This window comes from Pristiophorus japonicus, chromosome 4, assembly GCF_044704955.1.
Source record: "Pristiophorus japonicus isolate sPriJap1 chromosome 4, sPriJap1.hap1, whole genome shotgun sequence".
In the NCBI taxonomy this organism is placed as follows: domain Eukaryota; kingdom Metazoa; phylum Chordata; class Chondrichthyes; family Pristiophoridae; genus Pristiophorus; species Pristiophorus japonicus.
The window spans coordinates 25804799-25822698 of record NC_091980.1 but is presented as its reverse complement, the minus strand read 5'-3'; the positions used below and the strand labels follow the sequence as shown (position 1 = coordinate 25822698).

The window sequence follows — 17900 nt, the reverse complement described above, 5'->3', positions numbered from 1 at the left end:
ATTACACTCAATTCCTTCATCTAAATCGTTACTAAATATTGCAAAGAGCTGGGGTCCCAGCACTGAGCCCTGCGGCACTCCACTAGTCACTGCCTGCCATTCTGAAAAGGACCCGTTTATCCTGACTCTCTGCTTCCTGTCTGCCAACCAGTTCCCTATCCATGTCAGTACATTACCCGCAATACCGTGGTTTGCACACCAATCTCTTGTGCGGGACCTTGTCAAAAGCCTATTGAAAGTTCAGATATACCACATCCACTGATTCTCCCTTGTCCACTCTGCTAGTTACATCCTCAAAAAATTGCAGAAGATTCGTCAAGCATGATTTCCCTTTCATAAATCCATGCTGACTTGGACCGATCCTGTCACCGCTTTCCAAATGTGCTGCTATTTCATCCTTAATGATTGATTGCAACATTTTCCCCACTACTGATGTCAGGTTAACCGGTCTATAATTACCCATTTTCTCTCTTCCTCCTTTTTTAAAAAGGGAGAGAGAGAAGTCATAAACAATTAGTAAAGGCTGGTGGGGGCAGGTGGAGGGTCCGGGGCGGGGTAGAGGAGAGAGAGAGAGAGAGGTGCCGATCGGAACGCTTGGAGCCCGGCGAGTGGGAGGGAGAGAGAGAAGTCACAAGACTCACAAGGAGTGGGGGGGGCGGGGGGGGTGCGGCTGGGGGAGAGAGGAGAAGTCACAAGACCTTTAAGTGTGGTTCATCCGTAGAGACCTGGAGAGATACAACTGCGAACCTGTGCTGCCTGCTTTCCTGCCGTTTTGAACTTCTTTCAAAGGTTAAATTTAAGTCAGCGACAACTTTCCACATGGACATGTTTACTGTTTGGAGTTGTCAGTTTTAATGTAAAACTTACTTTATTTTACAATAACTTAACTTTAATAAAATTATTCTTGTATTAAACTTTACTTTAAGGTCACTCTTTAAATCACTTAAAAACTTTAAGATCACTTATAAGCTTGTAAATTTACATAACTTACAAAAACTTAGTTTGAGAACAGTTACAACAGTAACAATAATAACAACCACAGCAGCAGCAAAGAAAGGCTGCACCATCTCTCATCCCCCTTATTCTAAGACAGCCCGCTGCGCTTGGTCTTGAACACTCCACCACCCAGCCCACAGTGTTTCTGGGCTTGATACCAAGCTTATTCTTTCTAACATCTCGGGTACTGAGGACCTCTTGAGGGTGGGGGGCATCAGCGTCAGGCGGCAAGTTGGAGGACCCAGGTGGCAAGTTGGAGGGCCCGGCCTTGGGCTCTTCAGAGGCTGGTGTGGGGATTGGAGTGGGAGTGGCAGTTGATTCTGTCAATGGGTGCGGGGTCTGGGCGTGTTCCTTTATTGCAGCAGCTAACTCCAACATGCCGTCCCTCATGCACCCTGACAGTGTCTCAATGGCTGCAACATTCCCTCTCTCATGGCCAGTGATGTGTTTAGCACTACCTCTGACATTCCCTCCCTCATGGCCACTATTCCCTCACTGATGATCCCGGATATCATTCCCATTTCTCGTGAGAGTGTTGTTACTTCTCCTGACAATCCAGCTACCTCATCACTCACCCCAGTGATGGTGCAATGGAGTGATCACGTAAGGTCAATGCTCTCGACACTCAATGACATTATCTGAATCATATCTGTTAGATCCTGCATCTCAGGAGAGCGTGGTCGAGCTCTCCTTCCCCTTCTCCCCATGGGTGTGGCTCGCACCACACCACTGGAACCCACAAGCTCGGAAAGTGGGGCCCTGGGTGTGCCTTGCTGACCCCACCACTGGGACCCGCAACCCCGGAAGGTGGGGCCCTGGGTGTGCCTCGCTGACCCCACCACTGGGACCCGCAACCCTGGAAGGTGTGAAACCATGGAATGTCACACCAACACTCAAACCACTAGTTATGGAAGGCGCTATCAACTCCATGAGTGGCACCTCCTCCAAAGTCAGTACAACAGTGGGAGCTTGATCCAGCTCCATCCCCTCACCCTCACCCCCATGGATGGATTGGAAGATGTTCTCCTCTTCTGGCTCGTCCCCGTCTGAATCTTCTTCTGCATCGTCAGGGTTGGCCTCAAATTCTGCAAAATATAACAGAACAGTCAAATGCTTAGCAGCAGAAGAGGGGGTAGGATGCATGGCATGAGTAGGTTCATACATTGCCGGCCAGGCAGCAGGTTAATTTGAAGGGCCACGATGAATTTGCAGGACTTACCCTCTCCCTCAAGTGTGGGCCCAGCTTGTGCTGTACTGATTGCTTTTTTCCAGGCAGGAACCATCAAAGCAGCGACCCTCTCTTCCAAGGGTGTCAGTGGGTGCAGATTTACCGGGCTTCCTCCTGTTCAAGTTCTTTCCCTTTTGCTGTGTGCCATTTTCCTCTGCAAAGATGAAAATGAGAGGGTGTCTTTCTTTTTTTTGTCATTCTCTGCTGGCTTTTAAAATTTACCCAATGCTCTGGCCTCCCACTAGTCTTGGCCACATTGTATGCCTTTGTTTTCAATTTGATACTCTCCCTTATTTCCATCGTTAGCCGTGGATGGTTATCCCTTCTCTTACAGTCTTTCCTTCTCATTGGGATATATTTTTGTTGCAGTCTTGTGCCTAGTGCAGAACCCTTCCGATCGGCACGTCCCTCCCCGGGCTCAGTGCAGAACCCTTCCGATCGGCACGTCCCTCCCCGGGCTCAGTGCAGAACCCTTCCGATCGGCACGTCCCTCCCCGGGCTCAGTGCAGAAGCCTTCCGATCGGCACGTCCCTCCTCGGGCTCAGTGCAGAACCCTTCCGATCGGCACATCCCTCCCCGGGCTCAGTGCAGAACCCTTCCGATCGGCACATCCCTCCCCGGGCTCAGTGCAGAACCCTTCCGATCGGCACATCCCTCCCCGGGCTCAGTGCAGAACCCTTCCGATCGGCACGTCCCTCCCCGGGCTCAGTGCAGAACCCTTCCGATCGGCACGTCCCTCCTCGGGCTCAGTGCAGAAGCCTTCCGATCGCCACCTCCCTCCCCCCACCCCGGGCTTGTTTTCCAGCCAAACTCCGAGCCCCTGTGTACGGGTGCGGGGCCGATTCTGACGGCTGACGCTGTGACCCTCCAGCCCTGCTTGAAGACGTTCGGTGGTGATGTGTGAGTAAAAAAAATGAAAACTTCAGAAATCCAAGAAACTTCCATGCACTTCGTTGAAAGGTGAAAAAAGTTATACTTTATTATGGATATTTAAAGTGTTCTTGTCTCCCTCCAAAAACTTTGATGAAAAAAGATGTCTTCTTTCAGCGCTGATTTCTCAATGTGCGCTGCTTTCTCTTAACTCACCAGAACGTTTTTCGGGAGTGGCCAGGTACGCCGACATAGGATTAAAATTTTGGGGGCAACCTGTGAAAAATGATGAAAACTGGCGCAGACATGAGGGAACGTCATATGACGGCAAAAAAACCTAACCTAGAATAATCGTAACTGAAGCAGTTACGCTGGCACAGATTCCAGAGGGAGACTTTGAATTGAATACTTACCCAGAAAAAACGGCGCACGCCAGAAAAACGGCACAAATGACCCTGGAAAATTGAGCCCAAGATAACCAGATTCAGAAGGACTTAAATCTTATGGGCACAAATCTATAAGACACTGAGTAGAAACCTTTCTACACTTCTGTGCACAGCTTTGGTCAGCCAATTACAGGAAGGATATTATTGTATTTGGAAGATTACAGAGATGAGCAACAATGATGATTCTGGTGATCAGGAATGTAATTTATCTGGAGAAGTTAAGGAAGTCACACCAGGAGGTTGTCAGTTTTTGTGGCTGAGTCAGTTTTTACCAGCCTGCTAGAATAACATGTCCACAGACATGATGGCACTGACCTGGATTTTGGGAACAGACTCTCATCAGAAGTAGCAAACATTCTTGCAGCATTGATGAGAAAGTTTGATTTTACAGCAACCCAAGCCTTGAATGGACCAGAACTTTGAATCTTTCTCATTCCCCTTTGCAATCTTTCTTGTCTTTCTATATTATTCATATTGTTCTTTTAATGCTTCTCTGAGCTTTTCTCTCTTGTTCCTCCGAAGGTACAAATTTGCCATCTGACTCATTCAACCACTTACCCACATCCTCAATGTGTGAATTCAAGACAAAAATACATTGTAACTGACGAAAAGCTGACCAACAGCTTCAAAGAAAATTTGTCACACTACCAGAAAGACCGACAACTTCCAAACCATCCTGATAAAATGATATCCTTTGAGTGTGACAAAGGCAAACTATCCTTCCTTGTCCTTCTTGACTTGTCTGCGGCCGTTGATATGGTTGGCCACTCCATCCTTCTCCAACGCCTCTCCACCGTTGTCCAGCTGGGCGGGACTACCCTCGGCTGGCTCCATTCTTATCGATCTAATCGTAGCCAGAGAATCAGCTGCAACAACTTCTCCTCCTGCTCCCGCAGCGTTACCTCTTGTGCCCCCAGGGCTGCCGACCGGCTGGCAATCTGGTCTATTTTGGCAGAAGACCCGCCTCCAAACCCGCCCTCTCAGCGCTGGCAAAATTACGGCAATAAAACTCCACCATTAGACCCAAGTTAAGTCTGGGTAATGGTTTAATGGTGGAATTTCATTATATCATCTCCAGTGCAACATGAGGAAATTGCTCAGTGACCCGGAATCCACGACACGCGCCAATATGTGCATCAATGCTGTCAATCATTTTCACCCATGGATATGAGCCTGATTCCAAGAGTCATCATTCCAAGTATTTAAGTATCTGTGTTGATCACATTATGGCATTTGTTTTTGTTGAAAAGAATTTGTAGCATTACCAAATATAATGAATAACACAGAGCATGCATGAAGTTGATTTATAATTTGGAGTGTTTAATGCACAGGGACTGATAAATGGCCGTCTAAGATGGAAGTCACACTGGTAACCAAGGAAAAAAATAATGATAAGAAAGATTTGTATTATATAGCGCCTTTCTCATCCATAGGACGTCCCAGGGCACTTTACAGCCAATGAAGCACTGTTGAAGTGTAGTCATCATTGTAATGTAGGAAATGCAGCAACCTATTTGTGCACAGCAAACTCCCACAAACAGCAATTTGATAATGAGCAGGTGATCTGTTTTAGTGACATTGAATGAGGGATAAATATTGGCCAAGGCACCAAGGCCCTGTTCTTTTTGAAATACTGCAACAGGATTTCCTACATCCACCTGAGAGAGCAGACGGGACCTCGGTTTAAAGTCTCATCCAAAAATCAGAACCTCCCACAGTGCAGCACACCCTCAATACTACATGGTAATATCAAATTTCATTTTTGTTATCAAACCTTTGAGGTGGGGTTTGAACCAATAACCCTATAACTCAGAGTCAATAGTTCTACCAACTGAGCCACGGCTGACACAAAGATAACAAGAGCAGTAGGTGTATCACTGAGAGAATTAATTAAATGCTAGTGGCTATTGAGGGACGAATTTACCCAAATTGACCCAGTCGGTGACAGAAAATCTCAAGCTTAAGCGATATGTTGCACAGTTGAATCATCATTGTTGGTTATTACACTTCTGAGATATTAATTAAGTGGGCAACAAAATGACATGTAAAATCCGATTTATTTTTTATAAAATAGCTGATTTTTTTTACATAGCATCTGCAGAAGTTGTGCAAGGATTGTTGAAGCAATATTAAGAGAATCATTTCTATTGCAAGTTATCATTCATAAGTTATTTTCATGTTTGAAAAGCGTGATGCAATGATTGTGTTAAATCAGCAGATTCATAAGATGAAAGCGACATATCTGTTCTTGGGTAAAAATATAAATTATCAAAAATGTTATGTTCCACATATCAAACTCCAAGGTCTTCCTCTCTGTCCTGTGCAGCTCATTTATATTCAGCTTGTGCTATTTGTGCGTAGATGACAGATGAATCATCTTCCTTTGAAGGACCCAGGTTCTGCAAGAGAGAAATTAGCCATTTTTAGTAATGTGATCTATTATTGCAACTCTTTACATCAGATAACAACTTTACAAATTTGTTGCAGATATTAATATTGCAGGTTGCGTGATTTCACCAATAGGATTGGATATACTTACAGTATCTGAAGATTGTTTATTGCACTGCACACTATGTCTGGACCCTGTGATAACTGCAAACATCACAATTAAAGGATAACATTGATGGATTGCATTAACAATAAAACCTGACTGATGGTAAATAAATGTCCTCAACTTACTGCATCTCACTGAGTACAGCCAATGATCAGCAAGACATTGATTGACAGTGAATCCAGTTGTCCTCTGTATGACTCAGATCCACACTGAGCCCTGCATTTACACAGTGAGCCACAGGGATGGTCATACATGAACAAAGCTCCTTACACTACTCTGCAGAGTTTGAGAGTTGCATTGGTTCTGCAGCATCAGAAAGCAAAGAATGGGACTATCAGATTTGATTTTTGTGGTCAAATCTTTGAGACGGGATTTGACCACAACAACCCTGTAACTCAGATTAGATATTTTCAAGAGGGAGTTAGCTATGGCCCTGACAGCTAAAGGGATCAAGGATTATGGAGAGAAAGCAGGAAAGGGATACTGAGGTGATTGATCAGCCATGATCTTATTGAATGGTGGTGTAGGCTCAAAGGGCTGAATGGCCTACTCCTGCACCTATTTTCTATGTTTACAACACAGCAAAAGGCCATTTGGCCCATTGCAGCTCGGCTGTTGCTCGCTGTTCCCCTGCAACTCCCTGTTCTAATCCCATTTCCTGCCTTTTCCACTGATCTTTCATAATCCCCATTTACAATTTATGCTATATTAGATGTGGGGCTTGATTTTCCTGGTCCCTCCTTGCCCGGGTGCTGCACAGGTGGAGCAGACACAAAGTGGGATCTGCCTGTCCAGGCCTCAGAGTGTCTTAATCTGTTAGCCAGATCATCAGCCTGGTCTGACTGAACTACTGTTACAGGCCCAGGTCCTAGAAGACCCGTCCCCTGGGAAACAGACAGAATACAAACCACATCTCAAACCATGGGATGGGCCACAGGTCACGGGGCTTTCTGGCTGTTGACCATCAGTCACAAGGCTTAGTTCTGCCTTCCATAATGTCTGGGAGATTGCATGACCCACTGCTAGTTCATTCAGATGCTGCTGGAAGTGCATGTTCTTCAGATGAAACAACTGTTACAATAAAGTGGCTAACTATCACATCAACTTATTTTCTAGAAAATGTTCCAATTGGAAAGTTTGCAATATCACCAATAGTTACCATGCTTTTTTGTCTGTGAAGGTGAATTTACTGGTTTTAAGGATCTTACACCATCTTACAAGATTTTATATGTTTGTTCTCAGGATGTGGATGACCCTGATCAGAGTCACAGTTATTGCCCATCCCTCGTTGCCCTAAGAAAGCCGTGAACATTCTTGAACCAACTGTATACTTCAGAGAACAGTAAGCATTAACTACATAGTGTGGATTAGAGACCCATTTAAGCCACAAAGCTGGTGACATTCCCTGAGGGGCATTAGTAAACCCAATTACCTAAATTTCCTTGGTACTAGCTGAGAAATTATGAAAATTATTGGATTCAATTTCACAACATACCATGGTAGGATTGGAACTCATGACTTTCCGGTTTTTAGTCCAGCAACATAGTTACCACAATAATGTGTCTGACTGTTGTTACTTTAATATTTGTTGTTTCTAGTTCTGTAATCTCAAATCAGTTCCTACTAGGAACAGACCTACAGCACAATATTTTCTCGAATTCAAAATTATTGGCAATTTCACTCAGAGAGGGCACAAGTTGGATATGAGTGGCAAATGGAAAAATGGCCCACTGGGGCATCAGTGGGTGATCGTCTGAGGTTGGCGATGGGGACTTCGACAGGACAGAATATGAGGATCTTTACCTTCGGAGTGCCCGAGGCTGACATTAGTTGCCTAAATGTAATAAGTTTTATTATCTACCTCTAAAATTCCTTGACTTGAAGAATGCAAAATGAAAAACAGAAATCTTTTTTAGATTTCACTACCTGGTGATTTTTTCTGAAAAACAATAGATCCGTACTGAATATCTTCTCTTTCATTGTCTGCAGAGAATAAGATAGAAATAAAGAATTTGCATCTATGCATATCATGCCTGAACATATCCCAAAGCAAGCAATGAATTACTTTGAAAGTGGAAGTACTGTTATCAGGTAAACAAACACCGTTCAAGGTCCCAAAAGCAGGAATTGAGATAACAACCAGTTAATCTCTTGTGGTGGTGTTGGTTAAGGGAAGAATTTTTGTCAGCACAACTTCCTGCTCTCCTTCAAATGTTACGATGATATTTTTAACATGCACCGAAACATGCCTGAACTGAAAGACAACACTTTTGAAAATGCAGTGCTCTCCGTGAAGTGTCATTCTAGAGTATATGCTCAAGCCTGAAATGGGATTTGAACCCACAACTTTCTGTCTCCGAGTGCTGCCCATTTGACTCATAAATTGGAGAATCAACACTGTAGATCTGTTGGTGCAGATTTACTAAACAATGTAAGTTAAAAATATTGCTTGCGACTCATTATATCTTTTTCAACATTACTCTTTATTCTAATTTCTCCCACCTCTACTGACTCTCACTGGGCTCTGGTTCCACAAGCACTGACAGCCCTCCAGTATATAACTCAAATGCTCATTCTTCATGTGTGAGCCTGGATGTGAAGTGTTGGGAAGCTATAGGATAATGTGGAGTCTCAAAGCCAAACGTGATCCACATTGTTAAAGATTGTTAAAATATCTCAGAATTTATCATTACATATCTGAAGAGCTCCTCGAACCAACATTTTAACTCAATGAAATCTGACAGTTTCTATGTTAACAATACCTACACAGAGAGAGCCACATAATATGATTCATCTACTTACCGTCTTCATTTGCCTTTCTATTGACAGTTGCATATTCAGCAAAACGACTTGTCTCAGGCACCGGCATCTCGTTATCTCCTGGAAAATATATCTTTCTGATTAAGATATTGGCATGGTCGGATTTTCAGAAAGCTGTATCAGGAATTTGTACAAAAACTGCTCCATTGCTAATGAGATATATTGGAATGATCAGGAAAGTGGGATATGTCCTTCAGAGAAAACATCACTGTCTAAAAAGGATATCCATGATATACTGAATATCTGGCATTGTTGTCATGAGTAGGTTTAGGAAAACTAGTGTATTTGTGACATGTGTTGGAGGAATCTAATGGTGGTAGGGTAAAATATCAGGAAATGTATGAGCACTCTTTTAGAGGTGAAGTATTAAGGACTCAAAATGCAGCTATTAATCACACTGTGAATTGGGATCCACAGCAAACTATAACAGGATAAGTGAGATTTAAATGAGCACAGCCTATTGATGTGTGCTGTATTTTATTAATGTTAATGGTTTGAAAGTCTCCAAATGAAGATCAAAATATGTTAAAATTTGCTACATTGGCTCCTGGTTAAGTAATGCATTCATTTTACAATTCTCCTCCTTGTTTCCAATCCCTACATGACCTTGCCCCTCCCTATTTCTGTAATCCCCATAAGCCCTACAACCCTCCGGATCTCTGTGCTCCTCCAATTCTGGGAACTTGAGCATCCCGATTTTAATCACTCTACCATTGGTGGCCAAGCCTTCAGCTGCCAAGGCCTTAAACCCCATAATTCCCTCTCTAATCATCTGCCTCTCTTTCCTTCTTCAAGATGCTCCTTAAGACCTTCCTTTTTGATCAAGCTTTTTGTCATCTACCCTACCTTATGTCACTCGGTTTCAAATTTTGATTGATAACTTTCCTGTGGGGCGTCTGGGGACATTTCACTCCATCAAAAGCGCTATATAAATACATGTTGTTGTTGTAAAATGTCATGATTATGAAATATGATAATAATGGAAATCACAACATGACATAAAATAATTTTGAACGACATTGTAGAAGGTTTCAGTTGCTCTCAATGAATGAGTTTCTACAGGTTTTTGGGTGGGTAACTGTGACTAGTCTCACCAGCAGTAATCTTACTCTGGGTGTTGTTTAGAAAGAGCTGATAATTGTGATCTTTGAGTCATCTGTGTCCCACAGCATCCTAGGATCTAAGCTTAAGAAAGTACACAAATAAAACAAGTCTGTAATGAAGACCTAACAGTTAAAATGGGAAGTGATTATGATAATAAATTGAACTTGCATTCTACAGGATACTTGGATGTAACAGAATAAAACACATTTCTGTGTTTGAGTGTCTTTTAAGTGTAACTGAAATTTACAAAGGGGAATTCATAATTGCCATGAACAAATGGAACACAGCACTTGTAAAACTCCGACTATGTTATTGGTGTTTAAATGTTACCTTGCATTTGCTGCATTTCATTAGCATTTGAATAAAGGTGAGATGCATCTTCTATATTTTCTCCTGGTTGTAGAGGTTTTTGTCTTTGATTTCCCACACCTGTTCATACAGAAATCACCAATAAAATGCATTCAGCTTTCCTTATAAATTTCAGGCATTCTAATAAACAAACTCCATTTTAAAATGGTTCATGAGCACAGTTTTTTATGCATGACAGACATTGTGACAAGATATCATTGATATCTCTGTCGACGCTGATACAAACTTGGTGATACATTGCAGTCCAACGGCATGGGCACGACGGGCCGAATGGCCTTCTTCCATGCTGTAACTGTTGTGTTCTTACACACTACTATAAATTCACACGAGGCACATTCTGCAGACAAAGTCACTCTGTGACCTAACCTTTATTCACAGGACCAAGAAGTTATGAAGGTGGGTGGAGCTTCCCCTTTTATACCTGAAAGACCAGGCTAGGAGTGTCTCCCACAAGTTCACCCCCTGTGGTCAAGGTGTGCATTTCTTAGGTGTATACAGTGTACAGTTTTGTTACATCAAGGTTACAGTTACATGAAGGTTGCATACATGACATCACCTCCCCCCCAATGTCTTTGGGTCAAAGATTGAGTCTCTCGTGGAGCGCCGCAATTGGGGCTCTGGTTGTTGAGCCTTGGCATGCGTCTTTGTCACCTGTGGTGATTCCGGCTCATCCAGGCTGGTCGCAGGGACTGTGCATGCTGCTGAAGGTTCTTGTTGCTCGTTCACTGGCGGTGGTGTGGGCAGCATCTCATGATTTTCCTCAGGTTCCTCAGTGTCCATGCTAAATCTTTTTTTTACTTGGTCCAGATGCTTGCGGCATATCTGTCCATTGTTAAGTCTGACCATTATGACCCTATTCCCCTCTTTACCAATTACAGCACCCTCAAGCCACTTGTGCCCCAAAGCGTGATTAAGAACAAATACAGGGTCCTCGATTTCTATACATCTCCCCTGAGTTACGGTCATGGCACTCATTTTGGGACTGGCGCTTGCCCTTAATAATGTCTGACAGGACTGAGTGAATGAGGGACAGCCGAGTTTTAAGTGTGCGTTTCATGAGTAGTTCTGCGGCGGGACTCCCGTGAGCGAATGCGGTCGGGACCTGTAGGCCAGCAGGAGGCATGATAGACGGTATTGAAGGGAGGGTCTTTGAATCCGGAGCATGCCTTGTTTTATGATTTGGATCGCACATTCCAGCTGGCCATTGGAAGCTGGCTTGAACGGTGCTGTCCTGACATGTTTGATGCCATTACCCGACATGAACTCCCAGAATTCATAGCTAGTGAAGCACGGGCTGTTGTTGCTAACCAGGATGTCCGGCAAGCCATGGGTCACAAAGACTGCATGCAGACTCTCCACAGTGGTGGATGTTGTGCATGAATTCAATATGATGCATTCGATCCATTTCGAGTACGCATCAATAACAATGAGGGACATTTTCCCCATGAACGGGCCCGCGTAGTCTACGTGAATACGTGACCATGGCTTGATGGACCAGGGTCACGGGCTGAGTGGGGCATCCCTGGGGGCATTGCCCAGCTGGGCACACGTCGTGCCCCTGCGAACACAGTGTTCCAGGTCTGCACCAATTCCCGGCCACCATACATGTGACCGGGTAATGCCTGAGTGCTCGCTGTAGAGTTCCCTGATGAATGCTTCCCTTCCCTTCTGGGGCATGACTACCCGGCTGCCCCATAGTAGGCAGTCGGTTTGGATGGAGAGTTCATCCATCCGTCTGTGAAACGGTCTGACCTCTTCAGGGCATGCTCCGTGTGCGGGCGCCCAATCCCCAGTCAGGACACAGTTCTTAATCAAGGATAGGAGGGGATCTTTGTTTGTCCATGTTTTGATCTGGTGGGCTGTGATGAGTAGCCTGCGCTGTCGAAAGCATCGACAGCCATGACCATCTCAACGCTTTACTCCGCTGCCCCCTTAGTGGTGACCAGTGGAAGCCTGCTGAGCGTGTCAGCGCAGTTTTCGGTACCTGGCCGGTGCCGTATGGTGTAGTCACATGCAGCCAGCGTGAGAGCCCATCGCTGTATGCGAGCTGACGCATTGGCATTGACTGTTGGACAGCAAGGATGTTAATGGCTTGTGGTCCATTTCTAACTTGAACCTTCTGACAAAAAGGTAGTGGTGCATCTTTTTCACCCCGTAGACACATGCGAATGCTTCCTTTTCAACCATCCCATCCTCATCGCCAAATGTTGTGTCCTTACACACTACTATAAATTCACACGAGGCACATTCTGCAGACAAAGTCACTCTGTGAGCTAACCTTTATTCACAGGACCAAGAAGTGATGAAGGTAGGTGGCGCTTCCCCTTTTATACCTGAAAGACCAGGCTAGGAGTGTCTCCCACAAGTTCACCCCCTGTGGTCAAGGTGTGCATTTCTTAGGTGTATACAGTGTACAGTGTTGTTACATGAAGGTTACAGTTACATGAAGGTTACATACATGACAGTAACCAGTCTATGATTCTATGAAATGATTCACTTGTTGTTGAAGGTTGTGGTTTCAAGCCCCACTCCAGGACCTGAGCACACAATCTCGGCTGATACTTCGGTGCAATACTGAGGGAGCGCTGCATTGTCAGAGGTGAATGGGATATTAAACCCAGACTCTATCTGCCTGTTCAGTTGGGTGTCAAAGATCAAAGCTCACAGAGTTCTTCCAGTGTCCTGGCCAAAATGTCTGCATCAACCAACAGACTAAGTGACCAAGAAACAGACTAAGTGATCATTCACCTCATTTGCTATAGCAGATTCTTCATTAGATCAATTTGATTGCTATGTTTGCCTCAATAACAACAGCAACTGCACTTCAAAAGCAATGTATTGTCTGTGAAGTATTATAGGACATCTTGATGACCTTAACGTGTCTTTCTGCACTAGTAATCTGAAGGCTTGGACTAGTAATCCAGCGAACACAACTTCAAATCCCACCATGGCAATTTAAGAATTTGAATTTAGTTTAAAAATGAATACTGGAAATAAAAAGATGCTCTCAATAAAAATGACCATAAAGCTAACGGATTGTCATAAAAAGCATTAGCACAGTTTTTTATCTGTATGACAGACATTGTGACAAGATATCATTGATATTTCTATCGACGCTAGTTAAAAACTGGTTTACTGATGTCCTTCAGGGAAGGAAACATGCCATCCTTCCCCAGTCGGGCCTGTGTAACTCCAGACCCCACAGACTTGGTTGACTCTCAACAACCCTCTGAAGTGTCCTAGCAACTGGGGATGGGCAGTAAATGCCCGGGATCTCCACATCCTGAGAATTATTATTTTTAAATATGATGCTATATAAATGGAAGCTCACATTTTCCTTTACTTCATGTGTGATAAGATGTTGTATTTTCCTTCCCCGATTATAGGAGTACAGTTCCATGGGCAGTAACAGACTGTTGCTCCCTCTGTGGGCATGGACGATGTGCATCGTTGGATCACTCTTCTGTGGACAACAGCACAGCTGAGGCTAATTGTTTTCTCATCAAATATTATCATCGACACACATCCACCAATCAGAAGCACTTCTCTTCCCGAGGAGGGCAGGAGATGGGAGGAGACCACTCTGGTGATGCACCCACAGCTTGACATTGCAGAAAACATGTTTCAAAGACAATTGTCAATATTAGAGTAAAAACCGTTCCAGACCAACAGCGTTTATAAACATCATCCTTCACATGTAATTTTTTTTCTGAAAGTGCTTTCTGTTGGTTCCATGGAGGAGATCAGCCCTTCAATACCTGACATAGGAACAGCTGGACTAAAAAAGAACAAACTCCATTCAGATCACCTTCTACCATTCTGGGAGTCAGATGATCCAGCAATGATGGAGTTGTTCAATAATCACAGGAATCAATCTCTATCAATTAGTCTACAACAGACCCAGATATGAGGTGCGGGGAACCCCTGTAGTTGAGAGCTGTGTGAGCCACATTCCCAAGATTAACTGTCCCTCCCAAGGACACTACACTTACCACATGTTATATCCCAAATTACTTATATATTACACCCGGAAATGATATTTTCTGAAAGGTATCTATTTAATTTGCATCTGAATGAATCAACACTATCTGTTTCCACTATCCCTCAAGGAAACCTGTTTACCTAAGGAACCAGGCTTCATGTGGGCATCTCGAGAGTCAAGGTTGGTCGGGGGAATCACAGTTGTGCCCAATCCTCTTCACAACAAATTTACATAGAATCATAGAACCATAGAAATTTACAGCATGGACAGAGGCCACTTCAGTCCATCATGTCAGTGCCAGCCAACAAGAGGCTATCCAGCCAATCCCACTTTCCAACTCTAGGTCTGTAGCCCTGCAGTTTACAGCACTTCAAGTGCACATCCAAGTATTTTTTAAATGTGGTAAGGGTTTCTGCCTCAACCACCCTTTCAGGCAATGAGTTGCAGACTCCCATAATCCTCTGGGTGAAGAAATCCCCCTCAAATCACCTCTACATCTTCTACCAAAGACTTTAAATTTATGCCCCCTGCTTGTTGACCTTCTGCAAAGGGAAATAGGCCCTTTCTGTCCATTATTTCTAGGCCCCTCAGACTGACGTCTCCCCTCAGCCTCCTCTGTTCCAAGGTAAACAAACTCAGCCTATCCAATCTGTCCTCATAGCTAAGATTCTCCACTCCAAGCAACATCCTCGTAAATCTCCTCTGCATCCTCTCCAGTGCAATCACATCCTTCCTGTAATGCGGAGACCAGAATTACATGCAGTACTCTAGCTGTGGCCTAACTAGTGTTTTATACAGTTCAAGCATAACCCCCCTGTTCTTGTATTCTATGCCTCGACTAATAAAGGCAAGCATTCCAGAAGCCTTCTTAACCACCTTACCTACGTGGCCTGTTATCTTAAGGGATCTGTGGACATGCACTCCAAGGTCTCTTTGTTCCTTTGCACAACTCAGTGTCCTACCATTTAATGTGCATTCCCCTTCCTTGTTAGCCCTCCCCAAATGCATGACCTCACACTTCTCCTGATTGAATTATATTTGCCACTGTTCTGCCCACCTGACCAGTTGATTGATATCTTCCTGCAGTCTGCAGCTTTCTTCTTCATTATCAACCACACAGCTGATTTTAGTATCATCTGCAACTTCTTAAACATACCCCCAACATTCAAATCTAGATCATTGATGTATACCACAAAAAGCAAGGGACCTAGTACTAAGCCTTGTGTAATCCCACAGTAAACAGCCTTCACAAAAACACCTATCAACTATTGCCCTCTGCTTGCTGCCTTTGAGCCAAATTTGGATCCAACTTGCCACTTTGCCCTGGATCCCATGAGCTTTTACTTTTGTGATCTATTGCCATACGGGACCTTATCAAAAGCCTTTCTAAAATCCATATACACTACACCAAATGCACTATCCTCATTAGTCTTCCTTGTTACCTCTTCAAAAAATTCAAACTAGTGAGCCAGACACGACTTCCCTAAACAAATCCCTGCTGACTGTCCTTGATGAATCCGTGGCTTTCTAAATGAAGATTTATCCTGTCCTTCAGAATTTTTTCCAATAATTTTCCCACCACCGGGGTTAGGCCGACTGGCCTGCAATTACTCGGCCTATCACTTTCTCCCTTCTTAAACAAAGTCCTCCAGTCCTCTGGCACCACACCTGAAGCCAGAGAGGATTGGAAAATGATGGTCAAATAGCCTCGCTATTTCCTCTTTTGCTTTGCTTAACAGCCTGGGATACATTTCATCCTGGCCTGTCGACTTATCTAAGGATGTCTCAAAACCAATGACATACTTTTTAAATATCAGCACTCTCGTAAAGTAAGAAATGCAGCAAAGCTGCTAAACCCCTTTACACCACCTCTCTCACTATGTTTATTTCATGTAATATTTCACACTCCTCCTCCCTGATAGCAGTGTTTGCATCTCCCCTCTCTTTTGTGAAAACAAACGCAGACATATTTACTAATTTTCCAGCACAGGTTACAAGATAATAAGCAAGGATCGGAACTGCTTCCATCAATACCTCAGGGTTTGGACAAGACTTGAGTACAAAATCTAGGCTGACACTCCAGTGTCGTATTAAGGGAATGCTGCACTGTTGGAGGTACCATCGATTGAATGATATGTTAAATCGAAGCCCCTCCTGCCCTCTTAGATGGACGTAAAAGGTCCCATGGCACCATTTGCAAAAGAGCAGGGCAGTACTTCTGGTACACTGGCCAATATTTATTGCTTAATCAATACTTTGTTTTTTGCAGGAGCTTGATGTGTGTAAATTGGTTGCCGCCTTTCCTACTTTACGACAGTGCTGATATTTAAAAAGTACGTCATGGGCTTTGAGACATCCTTAGATAAGGAATAATAAGGGGAAAAAGTTGCTGATGGGCATAGTCTATAGGCTCCCTAACAGTAGCTGCACTGTTGGATGGAGTATAAATCAAGAAATAATGGAGGCTTGTAAAAAAGGAACGGCAATAATCATAAGAACATAAGAACATAAGAATTAGGAACAGGAGTAGGCCATCTAGCCGCTCGAGCCTGCTCTGCCATTCAACAAGATCATGGCTGACCTGGCTGTGGACTCAGCTCCACTTACCCGCCCGCTCCCCATAACCGTTAATTCCCTTATTGGTTAAAAATCTATCTATCTGTGAATTGAATACATTCAATGAGCTAGCCTCAACTGCTTCCTTGGGCAGAGAATTCCACAGATTCACAACCCTCTGGGAGAAGAAATTCCTTCTCAACTCGGTTTTAAATTGGCTCCCCCATATTTTGAGGCTGTGCCCCCTAGTTCTAGTCTCCCCGACCAGTGGAAACAACCTCTCTGCCTCTATCTTGTTTATCCCTTTCATTATTTTAAATGTTTCGATAAGATCAACCCTCATCCTTCTGAACTCCAATGAGTAAAGACCCAGTCTACTCAATCTATCATCATAAGGTAATCCCCTCATCTCCGGAATCAGCCTAGTGAATCGTCTCTGTACCCCCTTCAAATCTAGTATATCCTTCCTTAAGTAAGGTGACCAAAACTGCACGCAGTACTCCAGGTGTGGCCTCACCAATACCCTGTACAGTTGCAGCAGTACCTCCCTGCTTTTGTACTCCATCCCTCTCGCAATGAAGGCCAACATTCCATTCGCCTTCTTGATTACCTGCTGCACCTGCAAACTAACTTTTTGGGATTCATGCACAAGGACCCCCAGGTCCCTCTGCACCGCAGCATATTGTAATTTCTCCCCATTCAAATAATATTCCCTTTTACTGTTTTTTTTCCCAAGGTGGATGACCTCACATTTTCCGACATTGTATTCAATCTGCCAAACCTCAGCCCATTCGCTTAACCTATCTAAATCTCTTTGCAACCCCTCTATGTCCTCTACACAACCCGCTTTCCCACTAATCTTTGTGTCCTCTGCAAATTTTGTTACACTATACTCTGTCCCCTCTTCCAGGTCATCTATGTATATTGTAACAGTTGTGGTCCCAGCACCGATCCCTGTGGCACACCACTAACCAC

General features: G+C 44.0%; 1 protein-coding gene across 4 annotated transcripts in view; it reads right to left on the bottom strand.

The window, feature by feature from the left end:
- Window positions 1–5617: 5617 nt before the first annotated feature.
- LOC139262847 (uncharacterized) overlaps window positions 5618–17900 on the bottom strand; it is a 73733-nt gene continuing 61450 nt past the window's right edge. For 3 of the 4 annotated variants that reach the window (XM_070878036.1, XM_070878038.1, XM_070878039.1), the window contains 5 exons: window positions 10349–10447; window positions 8897–8974; window positions 8021–8077; window positions 6080–6132; window positions 5618–5939 (listed from right to left, as the gene is read on the bottom strand). In XM_070878036.1, coding sequence (XP_070734137.1) covers window positions 5868–5939; window positions 6080–6132; window positions 8021–8077; window positions 8897–8974; window positions 10349–10447 — 359 coding nt within the window. In that variant the 3' untranslated portion in view covers window positions 5618–5867. The remainder of the gene's footprint in view (window positions 5940–6079; window positions 6133–8020; window positions 8078–8896; window positions 8975–10348; window positions 10448–17900) is intronic. The other variant, XM_070878037.1, reaches the window with a different exon arrangement.